The following is a 20,749-nucleotide window of genomic DNA, read 5'->3' on the forward strand; positions in this document are numbered from 1 at the left end:
AGGTCTAGTGAATACAATCTTACAGTCTATGATACAATCAAACAGCAGGAGGTAGAGAAAAGGTCTTATTATAAGTGGAAACACCTGTGTGTGCAGGGAATTAAATAAAACTGAATACAGGATAAATCACATATACAACACTCACATTTATATATGAATTTATTAAAAAAAAACAAAAAAAAACATGTTTACAATTAGTTTTCTCACAAAAATCTGTTTTTTTTTTTTTTACAGTTCAACATTATTCTTCTCTCTGCAGTCAAATCTGCCATGAGCCGAGTTGAAGACGCAGACTAAAGGATCATCTCAGCTTCCTCTACAGAGCCTTCACTCATGTGCTCAGAAAGCCCTTCATCCTCCTCGTCACCCTCCTCCTCCTCCTCCTCTTTGTCCTCCTCGGCTGCTCTCTTGATGCCTCTCTGCTTCGACAGGGCCGCGGCGTAGCGGATGTTGTACATGTTGAAGTCGCAGCTGTGCAGAGGAAATACAGGTTTACAGGGAATACCACGTGGTTTTAGACTCATCATCTCACATGTTCTATTCTCAGTGGGTCTCATTCATGTCCCTGCAGTCTCATGCCCTTTTATGGGGACTGATGCACTGCAAAAATTCAATATCTTACCAAGAATATTTGCCTTATTTCTAGTCAAAATGTCGTTTCTAGTCTAAATAAATATCATTATACTTAAAATAAGACTCATCATATTTAAAAAGCAGCTTGTTTTTAGACACTTTTTACTTTTTTCAAGCAAATTTTCCACTTTAAATAAGTAGAAAAATCTGACAGTGGATCAAGTTTTTCTTTCTTATTACAAGCACAAAAAACTTGCTTTCACTGGCAGATTTTTCTATTTATTTCAATTGAAAATTAGTTTGAAACAAGTGAAAATGATCTAAAAACAAGTAAATTTTTAGGTGATGAGTCTTATTTTAAGTGGAAAGAGATTAGTTTTGACTAAAATTGAGACATTTTGACAAGAAAGAAGACAAATATTCTTGGAAAGATTTTGAGTTTTCAGTGTGGTGCTTTTTTTTTTACCTGTGCTAATCATATGTTAATTAGGATCACCTGGTCTCAATTTACGAGATGGTATCCATCAATCTGAGAACATTTCTGCGGTCTAAGAACACATTCATGAATCTGTTGTAGAGTTTTCTTCAGAAATATCTTAAGAACGACTTAAGAAAGAATTTAAGAAAATAATTTAGAAGATATTGGTGAATGAGGCCCTATAATTAAGCTACAGACATGTCTGATCTGATGATACAAGTCAGCAGTGTCTCAATGTGTGTGGGTGTTGAGACTTACAGTTTGGACAGGCTGTCAAAGTGTCTCTGGATGCTCTTCTGCAGCGCCTGCAGGGTGGGCAGGATGGAGGATGACCTGTGCACCGAAGGAAATCTCTTTAGTGGGTCAGAATTATTGTGTCTTAGGGTTTGTGTTTACTTAAAGGAGTCATCACCTGGTTTTTTATGTATCCAATCCCCCTTAAATTGCTTTGAATCAATTCTTAAAACTTATTGGAAACATTTTTTTTTTTAAATTCAAACATAGAGCTTGTTCTGACACTTTTTCATACGGCAACTTTCTCTCGTGAGAGTAAGCACGAGGTTTTGACTGGTCCGGATGTTCATTGTATTAATATGTAATGAGGCGCGCATTGATTGGACGCAGGAAGGACAGAGCCCAGTGGGTTACATGCAGGCTGTATTGGAAACCGCACACTATGCTGCTCTCTGTCGTGTACCGTAACCATGTTATATAACTTAATAAAATAAAATAAAATTTAATCGGTTCATTGTAAAACATGTATTTATTGATGCAAATGTGGTGATTTCTGTACGTAGGCTACAGAGCCCCGGGGCAAAGCTGCTGCTGCTCTGTGTGAAGCTTCACTCTTCATTCAAACAAGCTAATGCTACTGCCACAATTGTTAGATTTCATCAATAGTTGGGTTTCCATCCAAGTCGTATCGAATTTAAAAGCGGATTTTGTGAAAATGCGCAAAAAGCAAATGCGAATTTATGACCGTTTCCATGCATTAGTGTTTTAACAAGAAAAACTGCGATTTCCGGGTGATGACTCCTTTAAAAACCACACAGGACCGTGCTACAGACAGACCTGTTCTTGAGTTTCTGTCCGTGCAGCATGAGCAGGTTCTGGGCCCAGGTCATGTAGAACTGCAGGTGGCCCGACTTCTCCAAAGACGCTGCTATGAATCCCAGCAGCTTCTCCACGTAGATGTCGGGAAGAGACCCGCAAACCACCGGGACTGGAACACAAACACAAACACAAGACACGTCAGTTAAAGGGATAGTAGCATTTTTTTTAAAGTGGGGTTGTATGATCTACAAATAGCCCCTAAGTACTTTAATTGCAGTAGAAGACTCTCTGCACTCCTCCCGTTAGCAACGCCAGCCCATAATAGCCCTGCCCAGAGATTTACAACATACAGTGTTGTGAACAGACCCAAAGAAACGGCCTATTTTCACGGCCTAAAAGAGGTTTTACCTGAAAAAAAATACACAGTTCCATTGTTCACTATAATATAATTTTTTCCAGCCCTTCAAAGTGCAGGAAAAACACAGTTTTTATTTGGACCTAACCAACTGCTGATCGGCGGGCGCTAACCCTGGGCGGAGGGATACGTGAGTTGGTTAGGTCCAAATAAAAACTGTGTTTTTCCTGCACTTTGAAGGGCTGGAAAAAATTATATTATAGTGAACAATGGAACTGTGTATTATTTTCCAGGTAAAACCTCTTTTAGGCCGTGAAAATAGGCCGTTTCTTTGGGTCCATTCACAACACTGTATGTTGTAAATCTCTGGGCAGGGCTATTATGGGCTGGCGCTGCTTCCCTTCGTCCTTCCTTCCTTACTTCCTTCCCTCCCTCTTTCCTTCCTTCTTTCCCTTCGTCCTTCCTTCTTTCCCTCTTTCTTTCCTTTCTTCCTTCCTTCCTTCCTTCCTTCCTTCCCTTCGTCCTCCTTTACTCTTTCCTCCCATCTTTCCCTTTGTCCTTCCTTCCTTCCTTCCTTCCTTCCTTCTTTCCTTCCTTCCTTCCTTCCTTCCTTCCTTCCTTCTTTCTTTCTTTCTTTCCTTCCTTCCCTCTTTCTTTCCTACCTTCCTTCCTTCCCTCCCTCTTTCCTTCCTTCCTTCCCTTCATCCTTCCTTCCTTCCTTCCTTCCTTCCCTCTTTCCTTCCTTCCTTCCCTTCGTCCTCCTTTCCTCTTTCCTCCCATCTTTCCCTTTGTAATTTCTTCTTCTTTCCTTCTTTCCCTTCATCCTTCCTTCCTTCTTTCTTTCCTTCCTTCCTTCCCTCTTTCTTTCCTTCCTTCCTGTTCACAACACTGTATGTTGTAAATCTCTGGGCAGGGCTATTATGGGCTGGCGTTGCTAACGGGAGGAGTGCAGAGAGTCTTCTACTGCAATTAAAGTACTTAGGGGCTATTTGTAGATCATACAACCCCACTTTAAAAAAAATGCTACTATCCCTTTAAGGCTTCATGTGAAACCAACTACGCTGTGTCGGACTCGTTTCGTTTCAGCGGACTTTGACTTTAACTTTGACTCACTCTGCTGGTGCGGCACCGTCTCCAGCACCTCCTGCTTCAGGGCGTTCTCGTTGAGCCTGAACGCCAGCACGATGGCCGCCGCCCACTCCTGCAGCCGCAGCTGCTGGCGGACGCTGACCGGCGTCACGTCCAGGTCCAGGTCGTAGGGGTCGAACACCAGGGACCCGTCCAGAGAGTAGACCAGCAGCCCCTCGGTGCTGGTGGCCGCCCAGCTGCGCCCTGGGACAACATGGAGACGCTTCATTAACACTCCTGTTTTTTTTTTCATTTCATTTTCATTTATTAGTTTATTTGAAATGGGACTCCACATATTCATGAACATACAAAAACAATTATTTGATGTAAATATGCCAGATTTAGCTAGAGAGCTAGTTTCCATCCGTGGTCCCATGGTCCACAAACAAATAAAATTACATTTAGACATTTAAAACGATAGATAATAGCCTACATAGGGTGTTGGCAGCAATTACAATTATATTGTTGCAAATTGTTCAGCAGGTGACAATGCTAGGCGACGCATTGCCACTTGCAGAGAAAGAAAAGAGAAAGAAGAAAAAAAAAGGGAAAGATGGGAGGAAAGAGGAAAGGAGGACCTTCTATCCTTCTGTTCCCTTCCTCCATCCTTCCTTCTTTCCACAATCCCTTTTCCTTTCCTTCTTTCCTTCCTTCCCTTTGTCCTCATTTCTTCTTCCTTCCTTTTTGACCCATCTGTTCCCTCCCTCCTTCTATCTTTCTTTCCTTTTGTCCCTCCTTCCTTCCTTCCCTTCGTCCTCCCTTACTCTTTCCTTCCTTCTTTCCCTTTGTCATTCCTTCCTTCTTTCCCTTCGTCCTTCCTTCCTTCCTTCCTTCCTTCCTTCCTTCCTTCCTTCCTTCCTTCCTTCCTTCCATCCTTCCTTCCCTCTTTCTTTCCTTCCTTCCCTTCGTCCTTCCTTCCTTCTTTCCCTTCATCCTTTCCTTCCCTCTTTCTTTTCTTCCTTCCTTCTTTCCCTTCATCCTTCCTTCCTTCCTTCTTTCCTTCCTTCCTTCCCTTCATCCTTCCTTCCTTCCTTCTTTCCTTCCTTCCTTCCCTTCATCCTTCCTTCTTTCTTTCTTTCTTTCTTTCTTTCCTTCCTTCCTTCTTTCCCTTCGTCCTTCCTTCCTTCCTTCTTTCCTTCCTTCCTTCCCTTCATCCTTCCTTCCTTCCTTCTTTCCTTCCTTCCTTCCCTTCATCCTTCCTTCCTTCCTTCTTTCTTTCTTTCTTTCTTTCCTTCCTTCCTTCTTTCCCTTCGTCCTTCCTTCCTTCTTTCTTTCCTTCCTTCCTTCCTTCCCTTCCCTCTTTCTTTTCTTCCTTCCTTCCCTTTGTCCTTCCTTCCTTCTTTCTTTCCTTCCTTCCTTCCTTCCTTCCCTTCGTCCTTCCTTCCTTCCCTCTTTCTTTTCTTCCTTCCTTCCTTCCCTTTGTCCTTCCTTCCCTCTTTCTTTCCTTCCTTCCTTCCCTCTTTCTTTTCTTCCTTCCTTCCTGCCTTGACAGGGGCGTTAACCAGCCACATCTCATCTCCTGTTTGATTGCGTCACCTACCGGTGGGGGAGAAGCGCAGAGAACTGACTCTGATCTCTGGTTTGAAGTGTCGAGAGCTCATGTCGCCTTTAAACACACAGACAGAAAACAGATATTTAGAGTCTGGTAGAAGATATTAGACAAATCGAGCACAAAACACATGGACCCAACACACAGCTCCTCACAATCTGGGGGAATAAACAACGCTCATACGTTACTGTTTTTCTCAATTGCTAAAACACTAAACCTGTTGTCTGAACCAAATTCTCAGTTGCCTGAACCCACTGATTGAACCAGTCTCTCTCTTTTGGCAAAACTATAAACACTTTTCACCTGTTTAGACACAACTTACCAACACATTTTCATTGTGATGCACCTGTGTTGCATAATGCTGAGCACAGGTGGCAAAAGTCAAACACAACTAAAGCACAAGTTTCACCGGTTGAACACAACAACTCAAAATTGATCACACTTGTGTCCAATGATGTGAGGGAACATCTACTGTAGCTAGTTCAGGATGAATGATGATGATTGTACTTTATCTTACTGCATACAAGTGCTAAATGCTCAAGATTTCTGTTTGTTTTTGTACTAGTACAAGTGCTATGTGTAAAATGCACAGGATTTCCGTGGTTTTTTTTTTCCGTTTTTTTTACAGTACTATGTACCAGTGCTAAATGCACAGGTTTTTTGTTTTGCAACATGCATTTAGCTACAGTGAACAATAAACATTTATTTCTACAGCTTCATGTGCTGAGCATTGTGTTTTCTATTTTTCTATGTAGTGTTTAGTGACTGCTCAGTAGTGTTTTTAATTTTGATTGACTCAGGGCACGATTTGACAACAGAGTTCAGTTTTGGGCGCAGATTGAACTGTTTTGAGGTGAAAGTTTGGTTTTGCAAGAAGAGTCTGAGGTTTTGTGAATGTAGCTTGAAAATTGGGGGTTTGTGTTCACAGTTTTGAGAAAAGGTGAGCAGCTTTCAAGAAATGTGTCTTAGCAATCGAGAAAAACTGTAATAAGAACCCGTCTCACCTTTCCTGACCCCGGGGAGGCTGATGTTGACCCCGTCTCCATCTCCAGCTCCTTCGTCCACCAGGGCCAAGCTGCCGAACTCCGTCATTTTCCTCCGGTCCAGGAATTCCTGCAGGTATAATATGTAGACAGGGTTTGAATGCATTACATTAGGGATAATACCATTCATTCAAATAAATATGAAATCTTTTTTTTAGTTAAAATCACAGTTAAAATCATACGTTTTTCATTTTATTAATATGACAAATCCAACATTGGACCATCTTAATTTGCAACTGGTTGATTTCTTTTTCCTGAGCTCATCATATTCAGACTCAGACCTGAATCATTTACTGTGAATTTTAATATTTCATTTTTCACTACGTGCACATGGCAAAAAAAAACAAAAAAAAACACTGCACCTCCATGGCGTCGAATGACAAGTTGCAGGAGATTTCAAACTTCTTCATGAGCATCTGCTCGCGGACGTTGTAGATGCAGACGAACTTGGACTGACCCCCGGCCAGCACCGACTCCCCGTCAGCGGAGTAGCACAGCGACGTGAACGACCTGGAGCGGAGAAGCAGAAGATAAGAAGTTCATCATCAAAGTGAAACAGACAGTAGCTAAAGACTTGGACTCAGATTGTTATTTGCAATCTATTTTCATGTTCAATGTTGCTGCCGTTTTTTTCTTTCATATATTTTACTTTAGGGCTGCCACGATTAGTCGACTAGTCACGACTACGTCGACTATTAAAATCGTCGACAACTAATTGAACAGTCGATGCGTCGTTGTTTGTTTGTTTTTTTAAACTTTGTTTTTCTCTCAAAACAGGTCTTCTCTCTCTTTTCTCTCTCTACCTCTCTTGTCCGTCATCAAGCGGCACCGGTAACCCTGTTTTCATTTGACAGTTTCACACAGAACTTTCTCTTGAGTCTTTCCATGTTTCTCCTTTTGTGACAGTAAAAAGGGAACATTTACATTTTTTCAGACAATACGATTGTCTTATAAACTATTCGATTTTTTTTTTAACAGAACGACTATTATTTACACTGAGCACAAGTTATATTTGAATATAGGCCTACCAAAACTTTATTATTGTGAATAATTCCTTAGTTTCAGGTGTCTACCTCATTTTATTTAAATGTAGCTATGTTTAACGCCAGAGACAAATGAAGGAAAGAAAAATCTAAAAAACCTTTAAGTATTTATTTTGGTGTTGTTTAGGCCAGTGCCTTATCCTTATTTTACTCAGCTGTTTGCACTTTATGCTACAGTTAAAGCTGCATATTTCATTAAAAGTTTAATGAACTATCATCTTAATTGTCCTTATTTTTAGTTAGCATATACCTTAACACTTCAAGCTGAAAGCTAATGATGGTAGCTATATAAGAGCAGCTGCATGCTGGTGCGATGAGCTGTATGTTTTACATTCAATTTACGTATGATCCGATTAGTCGACTAATCGAAAAAATAGTCGGTGACTAGTCGACTATCAAAATAATCGTTTGTGGCAGCCCTATTTTACTTAAAAAAAAAAAACGTGTAAAACTATGATTGCTTTGTTAGTAGCACATGTTTTATGCCATGTGCACCTTGCAATAAAAAGAATATTTAATAAAAACAAAGCAAACACAGCTGTAGCCAGACTCACTTCCCCTTGGCCGACTGCTTGGCGGTGATCTTGTCCGTGTCCTTGCGGCCCATCTCCAGGTCGTGGCGCCCCGACACCGAGCCGGTCTGCGCGGCGGTCTGAGGGTCCCAGAAGGAGATCTCTCCGTTCAGAGTGGCCACGGCCAGCTGCTGCCCGTCGGGCCGGTAGCTCACCGCCACGCCTGACCACCAACACACACAACACATCACAAATATCTATTAGAATAGTTACTGTAAGTGCAATTTAAACCTCCCCATCTCTGGCGCCCCCTAGTGGCTGCAGGAAAGAATACACCATCACACTGTTGGTCCCATAATGAGCAAATAACCTTCATCTTTCCTTCCTTCTTTCTTTCCTTCCTTCCTTCCTTCCTTCCCTCTTTCTTTTCTTCCTTCTTTCCTTCCTTCTTTCCCTTCATCATTCCTTCCTTCCTTCTTTCTTTCCTTCATCCTTCCTCCCATCTTTCCCTTTGTCCTTCCTTCCTTCTTTCCCTTCATCCTTCCTTCCTTTTTTCTTTCCTTCCTTCCTTCCCTTCGTCCTTCCTTCCTTCCTTCTTTCCCGTCGTCCTTCCTTCCCTCTTTCTTTCCTTCCTTCCTTCCCTCTTTCTTTTCTTCCTTCTTTCCCTTCGTCCTCCTTTCCTCTTTCCTCCCATCTTTCCCTTTGTCCTTCCTTCCCTCTTTCCTTTCTTCCTTCCATCCCTCTTTCTTTCCTTCCTTCCTTCCCTTCATCCTTCCCTTTCTTTTCTTCCTTCCTTTCCTTCCTTCCTTCCCTTCGTGCTCCTTTCCTCTTTCCTCCCATCTTTCCCTTTGTCCTTCCTTCCTTCCTTCTTTCCCTTCGTCCTTCCTTCCTTCCTTCCTTCCTTCTTTCCTTACTTCCTTCCTTCCCTCTTTCTTTCCTTCCTTCCTTCCCTTTGTCCTCCTTTCCTCTTTCCTCTTTCCTCCCATCTTTCCCTTTGTCCTTCCTTCCTTCCTTCCCTTCATCCTTCCTTACTTCTTTCTTTCCTTCCTTCCTTCCCTCTTTCTTTCCTTCCTTCCTTCTTTCCCTTCGTCCTTCCTTCCTTCCTTCCTTCCTTCCTTCTTTCCTTACTTCCTTCCTTCCCTCTTTCTTTCCTTCCTTCCTTCCCTTTGTCCTCCTTTCCTCTTTCCTCTTTCCTCCCATCTTTCCCTTTGTCCTTCCTTCCTTCCTTCCCTTCATCCTTCCTTACTTCTTTCTTTCCTTCCTTCCTTCCCTCTTTCTTTCCTTCCTTCCTTCCTTCCCTTCGTCCTTCCTTCCTTCCTTCTTTCCCTTCGTCCTTCCTTCCTTCTTTCTTTTCTTCGCACCCCCTTGTGGCTGCAGAAAAGAAGACACCATTACACTGGAGCTGTCGTGATTTACCGTCGGAGGTGAGGGGCAGCGTCTCTTTGACCTGCCAGCTGTCCAACATGTCCCACAGCCGGACGGTGCGGTCCCACGACACGCTGGCCAGGACGGACTGGACCGGACTGAAGCACAAGCAGCTGACCGGACCCTCGTGGCCCCCCAGGACCTGAAACACAGAGCAGGAGGGAGAGGAGGGGTCCACATGAGAAAAACATTACAACACCCTATAAAAACCTGTGTTTTTTTTTGTTTTTTTTATACATATTTGGACATATGGATATTTAATATCAATTTTAACAAGCCTGGGAGATTCAAGGCGTATAACTGAGCAATTAAAACTGAAAAGCAACTGTGAAAATGCAATTCATGGTGAGGAATAATCTGTGTATCATTCGTTCTTTCTATTTTCGATTGGCAATCAAAAATCAAAAAATGTCTGAAATGAAAAAGTGACAGATTATATTAAAATATAAAAAACAAATTCAGTCCCGTGGCCCGTTTTTCGATTTCGTATTTTTGATCTGAGTCTACAGTTGAATCGTTTTTTGTGTTAGATTAAAAAACAAAAAACAAAATAATCTGTCACTTTTTCATTTTTTGACTTTTGATTGCCAATCGAAAATAGAAAGAATGAATGATACACAGATTAGGAATAATTGGTATTATTCATTGAGTCTATTTTATTTTATTTTGTTTTATGTATTTTATTTTATTTTTTATTCTATTTTAAATTACCAAATTTTATTCAATTTTATTTGTTTTTACTGTTTTAATATTTGTTTCCTCAGTACTTGATGATGATGTAACATGAACTTTTGTATTTTCTTTATTTTTATCTTTGATCATGAAGCCCTTTGTGTGATTTGATTAGATTAAGAGGGTTAGGGGACACCCTAAACCAAATGGAAAAGGGGGTGTCCTCCTCATTTCTCTACATGAGTGTATTGTATCATTTCAACATGTGTAACGGTGTGTAACGGTGTGTAACGGTGTGTAACGGTGTGTAACAGTGTGTGTACCTCCAGCAACCGTCCCGTCTGCATGGACCACAGGAAGATCTCGAAGGAGTCCTGGGCTCCGGCGCTCACCAGCTCCCCGCTGTGATCCACCGCCAGCGAGGAGAACTGAGCCGGCCGCGGAGAGGTGAACGTCCTGAAGTTACGATACCTACAAACACACACACACACACATACATACAAACACACACACACACACACACACGCTTAACAACAGAGCCAAACAGCACATACACACACTTCTCTTTAGATTAAAGCTGCACCTAGTTAGCTATAGCTTAGCATAAAGCCAAAATGTATATGCATAACTTTGTTCATGTGCATGCACATCTATCTATCTATCTATCTATCTATCTATCTATCTATCTATCTATCTATCTATCTATCTATCTATCTATCTATCCCTTCTGTGCTGAATTGAAAAAAAAATAAAAAATTAAAGCTGCACCTAGTTAGCTATAGCTTAGCATAAAGCCAAAATGTAAGTGCATGCACATCTATCTATCTTAATACTTAATACTTGGATATATTTTGTTGACTAAAATAAGAATTGATGCACTTTTCCTTTTGTCTCTTCTCTATCTATCTATCTATCTATCTATCTATCTATCTATCTATCTATCTATCTATCTATCTATCTATCTATCTATCTACCTACCTACTTACCTATCTATCTAATCTGTGCTAAATTGAAAAAAAAAAATTAAAGCTGCACCTAGTTAGCTATAGCTTAGCATAAAGCCTAAATGTAAGTGCTATCTATCTATCTATCTATCTATCTATCTATCTATCTATCTATCTATCTATCTATCTATCTATCTATCTATCTATCTATCTATCTATCTATCTATCTATCTTTTCTATGCATTGTTGTTAATGTTTTTTTTATATAATTTTTAGTCTGTCTATCCACAATTTTGTCTGTTTGTCCATATTTGGGCATCGGGATGTGTCATGATGTGTAGATGTTGTATCTCTTCTTCTCCTCCTTCACCTGTGCAGGTCGAAGGCTCGGACCGTCCCGTCCAGCGAGGCGCTGACGATGACGAAGCCGCTGGAGGTGAAGGTGACGTGGGTGATGCTGCTGCTGTGCTCGGTGAAGGTGACGAAGCACAGGCCGCTGTTGCTGTTCCACACTTTGACCTGAGGGACGAGACACAGGCTGACGTCAGAGATAGAGACACTTCAGGGTCACAGCGTCGTCGAGGTGACGGGTCTACTCGACACGACACTGGTTTTTAACCTTTGAATCAAAATGAGAAACTTGTGCAGTCACTGTTGTGTCTTTCTTTCTTCATTTTATCTTTTTTTTTTATCTTTTATTCCACATGTTAATATCATCACACCTTCCAAACTGCACTGCTCTTATTTATATTTATTTATAACCTTTATTTAACCAGGTTTGTCCCATTGAGATCCAACATCTCTTTTGCAAGAGAGAGGTGGCCAAGAATGGCACATAAAGTGGGATGTGTTGTGTCACGGGTGGATCAATAATCTCTGAGTTCTTTTTTTCTTTCTTTTCTTTTCAGGTATTTTCTTCTTTTTTTTATTTAAATTTTTGTCTCTTTTTCCCTCTTGTCCTGTTTCTCTGTTACTATTAATGTATAATGTATCATTTCTATTGATCTGTTTTATTAGTTGTTATCTATCTATCTATCTATCTATCTATCTATCTATCTATCTATCTATCTATCTATGAAAAAAAAAAAAAATTAAAGCTGCACCTAGTTAGCTATAGCTTAGCATAAAGCCAAAATGTAAGTGCATGCACATCTATCTATCTATCTATCTATCTATCTATCTATCTATCTATCTATCTATCTATCTATCTATCTATCTATCTATCTATCTAGTGCATTTATTTATATTTTCTATGCATTGTTAATGTTTTTTTATATAATTTTTAGTCTGTCTATCCACAATTTTGTCTGTGTTTGTCCATATTTGGGCATTGGGATGTGTTATGATGTGTAGATGTTGTCGACCATCTTATTCATGACTTGTCATCAATAAAAAGACCTTTGAAAGAAATACTCTAACACCTGTGATGACTACAGTTTAACAACCACATGAAACCATTATCTCACTTTTCGTGCTCGTACACTGCATCTATCTATCTATCTATCTATCTATCTATCTATCTATCTATCTATCTATCTATCTATCTATCTATCTATCTATCTATCTATCTATCTATCTATCTAGTCTGTGCTAAATTGAAAAAAAAAAAAAATTAAAGCTGCACCTAGTTAGCTATAGCTTAGCATAAAGCCTACAGTTTAACAACCACATGAAACCATCATCTCACTTTCCCGTCGTCGCCTCCCGTCACGATGTACTGTCCGTCGGGCGAGTAGGCCAGCGAGGCCATGTTGTTGAAGTGACCCTGCTGCTTGAAGACGTACGACTCGCTCTGCCACTCCCACACCAGCAGCTGCCCCATCCCTTCAGGAAGAACAAAACCACCACTATTAATACAGAAATGGTTGCTTTAAATAAATACTAAATTCTAAAACCATCTACAGGGTATATACAGGAATCTTGAAGTTAATTCTAATACCTTTTTAAGACTTTTTCAAGACCTTCTCAATATTTTTCAATACCTCACCGCCACTTCAAGCTGTAACCATTTATATCAGTGACACTTTTAACGTAACAGTTTTAGTTAGTGATAAAGACTATAGACCAATGTGATGCTACAGAATTCAAAATAGGCTTAGATAAGGCAAAGTTTATCCAAAAAAAACAAACAATAATCTTCTTTTCTTTTTTTATGTACCGTTTTATCTTTGTTTTTTAATAAAATTAATAAATTCACACACTTTTACAATGTGTTTTAGGACTCAAACTCTTGGACAGCTAATTCTGAAAAAATACCTTCAAAATGTAAGACTTTATAAAGACGTGAAAATACTTTTTAAGGGTCTTAATTTTCCCCAAATTGATTTATCACCTTTTAATACTTTTCAAGACCCCGCAGATACCCTGATCTAATCTAATCCATCTGACAAAACATCTGTCTGACTTCTTACCCGAGCAGCCGAAGCCGATCCAGTCCCCAGAGCTGTTGATGGACACTGAGGAGATCCTCTGGTCTGAAATACTGGAGGGAAAAAAACACTTAAACTGTCAAATAATGCAATAAAATTCAATTATTTAAATTCTTCCTCTTCTCTCTCACCTGAGGGAGTGGATCAGGTTGAACTCTGGGAGCTCGTGCAGGTGGAAGACGCCGGATGCAAACCCAGTGACCAGGATGTGGGTGTGTTTGTGGTAGGCAGCAGCAGTCAGGTTGTTGAAATCCCCCTCCTTGTTGAAGAAGTGTCTGGAAATAAAGTTAAATAAAATGTTTTAGCAACCATGATGACCCCCTTTGACAGAAATGGTAGAGAAACCGTTTTTAATTGCATCATTGCATATTTATTAACAAATCTGAGGGCAACTATGCCATTTTAAAAGTCGTTTTACACCAACTTCCTGTGCAATATTTCAAAATAAAAGCTCAATTAAGAAATGAATGGAGACTGTTCAATGACACACATTGGCTCTGGTCACTATTTTAGTAAAATAATAAAAGTATGTAAAAGTCACTCAGTAAAATGATATTTTATCGTTTTAAAGGGATAGTTCAACATTTCAGCAAATTGGCCCATTGCCATAATCCCTATAGTCATAGCAGTAGGTTCGTTACCTTTAATTGTCGGTGCAAGCTATTTTTAGAACGGCGGAGCAGAGCTGCGAGCTGCTCAGAGCTACGCTACGGAGGCTAATGGGATTTCTTGGTTTCCCTCATTTGGTTTCCTTCGAAGAAATCCCATTAGCCTCCGTAGCGTAGCTCTGAGCAGCTCGCGGCTCTGCTCCACCATTCTAAAAATAGCTTGCACCGTCAATTAAAGGTAACAAACCTACTGCTAAAACGCAATGGGTCAATTTTCCAAAATGTTGAACTATCCCTTTAAGCACTTACTCAAGAATAAATAAAAGCAAAAAAATTCTTCCTCTCACTTGCTCCTCTGCTTGTATCGGACGTTCTTCTTCTTCGTCTCCTTCTCTTTGGGTGTTTCGGTTTTCCCTCTGATGACCTCTCCTTCCTCTCCCTCCAGCCTCTCCTCCTCCTCCTCCTCCTCCTCTTCTCCTCCCGCTGTCGGGACCTTGGTTTTTTCCCGCCTCCTCTGCAGGATGAGTCCGTCCAGCTCCGTGTCGCTCTCCCACACGCACAATGTCCCGTCCTGGCTCACCGTGTAAAGCTGGAGGCGCATCGCCGTTACACGTTAGATGTTTATCAGAATTTATCCATTATTAAAGGGACAATGAGGAGTTTCTATTTGGTTATAAAAAAGTCTCACGTTAATGTGGATGAATCTACGCTACCCACACTTGTTAATGGCTCCATTTTCGATAAATGAATGCATTACATTAGGGATAATACCATTCATTCCTGATAAATCTGACATCTCGAAGGGCTTTATCCTGCTTATACCATGGTCACTTACCAAATAAATAAATATGAAATCTTTTTTTTAGTTAAAATCACAGTTAAAATCATACGTTTTTCATTTTATTAATATGACAAATCCAACATTGGACCATCTTAAAGGGACAACGAGGAGTTTCTATTTGGTTATAAAAAAGTCTCACGTTAATGTGGATGAATCTCCGCTACCCACACTTGTTAATGGTCCATTTTAGATAAATCTATGGTTTTGTCTCTATGGTTATTTTGTTATTATTAGTGGTGGTGGAAATGCTGGGCGAGCCGACCAGCGTTTCTTTACTTTCGGTTTTGTGGCGAGTCATGAGAATAACGCCGCCGAATCTCCGTTTATGGTGGGAACTACGACGGTATGTGATCGTCTTCCAACCTCTGACTTTAATTCTTGATGAATGAAAACATGAGTCTGTCTTGCGCCGGTCGAAGAATTTCACGGTGCGGAGGCTCATAAATGTAGTGTGGAAACGCTTCGCTTTTACAAAACTGCTCGTTGTCTCTTTAAACCATTTGTCTTTTATAAAAAACTCACATCCAGACTGTCCTTCTCGAAGAAACAGCCCACGATCAGGTCCTTGTGTCCCCCCAGGGAGTAGTAGATCAGGTTGGTCCAGCGCTCGGCGCCAAACACCCACGTGGACATGTCTTTGCTTCCCACCACGAAACACCTGCAGGGGGGAAACGCCACACAAACATTTATGATTTATGAAAATTCATCTCCGCCACGATATATATACATATATATATATATGACAGACTGAGCCAGTTGAACTGACTTGGAGTCGTCGGTCCAGTCGATGCAGGTGGTCTCGTCGTAGGGGCCGTAGTAGCTCTTGTCCAGCACGAAGGCGTTGAACTCCCGCTGCTTCCCGGGAGCGTGGTACAGCAGCGCCACGTTCTCCTTAGTGACCACGAACTTCCTGAGAGACGAAGCAGACAGGGTCATATACTGTAGGATGGTAATTTTTTCCCCCCAACAATATCTTTATTCTCTATACGATTAAAGGGATAGTTCAACATTTTGGCAAATTGCCTCATTGCCATAATCCCTATAGTTTTAGGAGTAGGTTTGTTACCTTTAATTGTCTGTGCAAGCTATTTTTAGAACGGCGGAGCAGAGCCGTGAGCTGCTCAGAGCTACGCTACGGAGGCTAATAATAATAATAATATAATGGGATTTCTTGATTTCCCTCATCAAACCCATCAAATACACAATCCAAAAACTCGGACGGAGTTGTTTGCATTTGCCTCTACTGAACCCACTCCTAAAAATCAGGATTATGGCAATGGGCGAATTTGCCAAAATGTTGGACTATCCCTTTAAGACATAACAACAAAAAAGCCACATAAAATAACTAATAAAGACAGAGGGAAAAAAAACAATTTAAATACATACACAATGAAATAATGATATAAATAATTACTACAAATAATCATTGTTTCTTCCTATGTTAACTGGTAGATACCTAATAAGAAAACGACAGTGAATGTAATGTTATTATTTTTACGTAATTCTGATGGGTGATTTTCACGTTCAGCAGCAAAAATAAACCCATCCATCCATAAAAATCATTTACCTGCCATCCGGAGAGAAGCGGATGCTGTTCACAGGCTTGTGGAAGTGGAAGTGGTGAAGGACGGCGCGGGTGATGAGGCTGACCAACAAGGCTGCTCCATCTGGGACACAAACATGGAATCGTTGTAATGTTTTTGTAATAGATGCTTCAATTTTTATGAACAGACCCAAAGAAACGGCCTATTATCTACTGCAATTAAAGTACTTAGGGGCTATTTGTAGATCATACAACCCCACTTTTTTAAAAAAAATGCTACTATCCCTTTAATCTTACCTTCATCTACTACAATCGCCAAATGTCCATCAGGGGACAGACCCACACATGTGATGTTCTTTGTAGTGGAGACAGGTAACGTCTCGGATGTGTTGCTGGAAGACAAACAAGAACAACTTTCAGTCTGAGTCTGAAATCAAATGGATAAAACTGATCAAATGCATGTGTTTATAGACAAAAACACATGCTTACACATATTTTGCAAAACACATCCACTGCAAATTCTAATGCAACATGTTGGCAAAGTTGATTTTATGCACTGTAGCCAGGGATGCAAACGGGTCAGGACCAAAAAAGAGAGGAATTGTCGTGGGGGGGGGGGGGGGGGGGGGGCTCACCATTAACAATATCACAGAAAAGTCTATTTCCAGTAGTTCAACCCCAACCAAGTATTGAGTGCATATAGATGGACAGTTTTCAGAAGGCCAACATTTCTATATTAAAAATGCTTTAAAAAAATAAAAACCATTGCAATATTTCCATTTTGGAGATACTGATTTTTAGGTCTTCACTGAATGTTAGTCATAATTATTACTATTAAAATGAACTGAAGAAATAAAGACATGGGATTTAACATCCCATTCAGTGTGTAATGGACATATAGGCCTATATAATGTGTTAGTTTCACTTTAATTGAACACATTCTACATCGCGGAGGCGACGTCTCTCCTTCACCTCTGAAACGGGGCAGAGCTCCGTGGGAGACACCTGCCTGACACAGCAACGGACATGCACGGGGGGGGGGGGGGGGGGGGGGGGGGGGAACGGCGGCGCCGTCGCACCGAATGCACGCGGATACGCGCCGCTTTGGGTAACGAGCGCGCACGTCGCGTCTACATTGGAGGTGAATAGGAAGGCTCTGGGACTGATTGACTGTGGACCACCACCAGTCTGATCAGGTCCATCACAGCACAGCAGCTGCAGCTCTGCCCCGCTGTCACATGACGCATATCAGCGCAATCTGTTTACATTAAACCGACATCAGGAGAATAATGAGAATTATGATTAAAAAAAATATATATTTGTTTCGAATTTTGGCCCCTGGATCATGATTTTTTTGGGCGCATTCTTGGTAAAAAAAAAAATCCTCTAAAAAAAAAGACAGTTGGGATGCATAATGTGTCTCATAACAGTATACTGTGCGTCACGTTATCGCCTCAACCATGGTTGGTGAGAGCAGAAATGTTGTTGTAGGCCTGTGCATATTCTCATTTGTCCAGGTCATAGTATTTCAAAGGAGGTTAAATCGAAAGCAACTGGACTTATACTGAGTCTCCACACCAGATAGTTGGACCAGTCCCAGCCTGGTCAGATGCTACATGAACTGATGAAGCCTCTTGGATGAGAGGTGAAACGTCTTCCTATACTTTTTTTTTTCAAAGGAGGTTAAATCGAAAGCAACTGGACTTAGTTATAATAAGTAAATAACTAAGTCCAGTTGCTTTCGATTTAACCTCCTTTGAAAAAGAAAGAAAAAAAAAAAAATTGTTGTAGTGAAATTTTTTTTTTGAAACGAGTGAAAACGAGCGCTAAATCGCGTATCTCGCGTATCTCGCGTTTGGTTGCGCGTAAAAGCTCGCGCGAAAAAAAAGCGTTCCTCGTGTTTGAGTGGGAAGCCCCTTTGGGTCTTCCCACCAAAACACGATGAAATAGACGAAGACGCGAGGGTCCCGTCGCCATAAAAGAATCGCGTGTATTGCGTCGCAAAAAAAAAAAAGTCGCGTCTACCGCGTCTCGCGCCTAATCGCGTCTTTGCGTCACGGCCTTTTACACCGCGGACGTAACGAATAAACGGTGACGGTGTGAACCAACAACATAGAACAGGACCAGACGTGGTGTTGTTTCCTCTTTTCACCGACAGCTCCACTCTCCCTTACTTACACTAACTACTGTTATTGTGGAGGCCAGAGAATTGTGGGATTTGTAGTTTTTGACCAATCGCAGGTTGTGCTCTTTCTTTTTTGTGATTTTCCTGGTTAACACATGTTTTTTTTTTTTAGGGGCAAATGCGAGCGAAATGCTCGCCCATGGTGGGCATACGAAAATTTAAGAGCTGTCTTATTTAAGTCTTGAACACAATAATTCAACAAATTTAAGACATTTTAAGGCCTAAAAGTGTGTAATGGACATATAGGCCTATATAATGTGTTAGTTTCACTTTAATTGAACACATTCTACATCGCGGAGGCGACTTCTCTCCTTCACCCCTGAAACGGGGCAGAGCTCCGTGGGAAACACCTGCCTGACACAGCAACGGACATGCACGGGGAAAAACGACCGAATGCACGCGGATACCACGCGGATACGTCGCGCGTCAACATTGGAGGTCGGCAGTTATCAGTATAACCAGAGACAACCATGTATGAGTTCGCCTCAGTTTCACGTGATTGTCACTGTCAGCCTGTTAGAAAAACATTTTACTGACCCCAGCTGAGACCCCCCCCCCCCCCCTCCCAAAAACAAAAACTCTTCGGATCTGAACGATTCACACAAGTCACCTAATTGGTCATGAAAAAAGCGAGTTTCGCTTTTCGGCGCGCTGTTTGCATCCCTGTGTAGCTTATAAATACTTAATAATGATGATGACAATAAGCTTTATTTGTATAGCACATTTCAAAACACAGTTACAAGGTGCTTTACAGAACAAGTTAAAAAGTTAAACATTACAAAACATGAAACCAAAGACAGTTTACAGAGTGAGATAAAACTGTCAGGATTAAACCTTAAACCATAATTAACAAGGACGATAATAATAATAATAGAACAAATAGAATAAGTATAATAAAGTCTCACTTCTTCAGGTCGAAGACTGACACTCTGTTTCCAACCGGACTGATCACTGCGTTTCCATCTTGAGAGAAATTCAGATTTCCCTGACGATAAACAGCTCCGAGCAGGTTGGAAAACTACAACATAAAACACATTTATTTCGTTTTTCATCAACCGAAAGTCATTATGTTCTGATACACGTATTTATCCGCTGTTACAACACATTAAAACTATGTAATAAAACGCAGTTTGTTGTACAAGAGAGGATGCTAACAGTTAGCAAACAGCAGCTAACTCACCTTATACGCGAACTTCATCTTCACTAATATTCATCAAACTTGGTGAAACTGATCTTTTTCTTTATACTTTAAACATCCCCGTGGTGGTTAAATATAATAATAATATGTGTCCACTGGTTCACTTCACATGCTGCTTCCTCCACATGTGTTGCAGTTGTGTTGATATTTGCCACTTCCGGGTTTGCGCTCGGTGACGGCGCCCCCTGGCGGAAGGGAGGGGAAGCCCCGCGGCGTGTCAAAATAAAAGCACGGCAAAAAAAGAAACTTTACTCGAGACATTCCTGTTTTTGAAATTGATTTCAAGAACTACCTTGAATGTATTAAAAATAATTGATAATAAAAAAATTATACACACTGTTAACATAATTGAAGAAATATTTGGAGAAATGTAATATGTCCTGCCATTTTCTTTCTTCTTTTTATTTAAATTCATTTATTTTATTATTATATTTATGTTACTTATGTAATGACTTATGCACTTCATCCACTTTATGTCTCATACTGTATTTGTTCATTTACTTCCTTGATGCCTGACTGTTTGTATTGTCCACGGTCAATGTTCTGACTGTGATTGGAACGGTTAAATAAAGTTTTGAAAAAGTTTTGAAAAAAAAACAAAAAACAAATTAATCAAGGCCACAAAAAAAAATAAAAAATAAATAAAACATCATTAATTAGTTTATACTGAATGGAATATTATTTATGGCGTATATATCACATAAAAGTGAGAAAATGAGATAGCTTTATGACTTTTGTTTACTTCATACTGTAACAAATAATTGATTTAAATATAATATGAAGATGAAATATTTATAACTACATTTTTCTTCTATTTTATTGTAAAATAATCTTACGTTTCCTCTTCTCAACACTCACCACAATGAAACAGATAGACACAAATCATGAAAAAAAAAAGAATTGGTGTAAATTTTAATAGGAAACTCAATAATGTAAGGTTTATCTGAGGCTGTTGTTAACAATGAAGATGAATTTGATGACTTTTAAAGCTGACCATGATCATTTTCTCTTAAACAAACACCCCTATCAAATCAGAAACCACCTGCTCCAGATGAATGCCCCACTTGGAACCGAACAAAACCAGGCCAGGCCTCCACACGATCTCTCCCGGTGATGAATAATTCATCGTCCAGCTGCTGTGGCACAAAACAACAAACAGCACACGTGTGG

The 20,749-nt window shown here is 40.4% G+C and overlaps 1 protein-coding gene across 1 annotated transcript; it reads right to left on the minus strand.

Annotated features, from left to right (window-relative positions):
* Positions 1 to 244: 244 nt before the first annotated feature.
* Positions 245 to 19,740, minus strand: pwp2h (PWP2 small subunit processome component). The gene is made up of 21 exons (XM_083988878.1): positions 19,562 to 19,740; positions 19,287 to 19,399; positions 16,494 to 16,588; positions 16,221 to 16,320; positions 15,420 to 15,563; positions 15,176 to 15,311; positions 14,160 to 14,401; positions 13,336 to 13,479; positions 13,187 to 13,257; positions 12,463 to 12,599; positions 11,146 to 11,294; positions 10,155 to 10,302; positions 9,151 to 9,301; positions 7,777 to 7,957; positions 6,542 to 6,689; positions 6,141 to 6,249; positions 5,128 to 5,193; positions 3,573 to 3,791; positions 2,123 to 2,273; positions 1,310 to 1,384; positions 245 to 471 (listed from the first exon to the last, which is right to left on the minus strand). Exons 1-21 carry the CDS (start codon positions 19,577 to 19,579, stop codon positions 294 to 296), a joined length of 2,775 nt encoding a protein of 924 aa, XP_083845004.1. The 5' UTR covers positions 19,580 to 19,740; the 3' UTR covers positions 245 to 293.
* Positions 19,741 to 20,749: the final 1,009 nt, after the last annotated feature.

The sequence above is a fragment of the Trachurus trachurus genome, assembly GCF_905171665.1.
Source record: "Trachurus trachurus genome assembly, chromosome: 2".
NCBI classification, from domain to species: Eukaryota; Metazoa; Chordata; class Actinopteri; order Carangiformes; family Carangidae; genus Trachurus; species Trachurus trachurus.

Excerpts from the sequence above, each read along its gene's own strand:
- pwp2h (XM_083988878.1), bottom strand. Across the intron at positions 10,303-11,145 it reads CGAGCCTTCGACCTGCACAG|GTATCGTAACTTCAGGACGT; the intron begins GTGAAGGAGGAG and ends GTGTGTTTGTAG. Across the intron at positions 9,302-10,154 it reads AGACGGGACGGTTGCTGGAG|GTCCTGGGGGGCCACGAGGG; the intron begins GTACACACACTG and ends TCTGTGTTTCAG.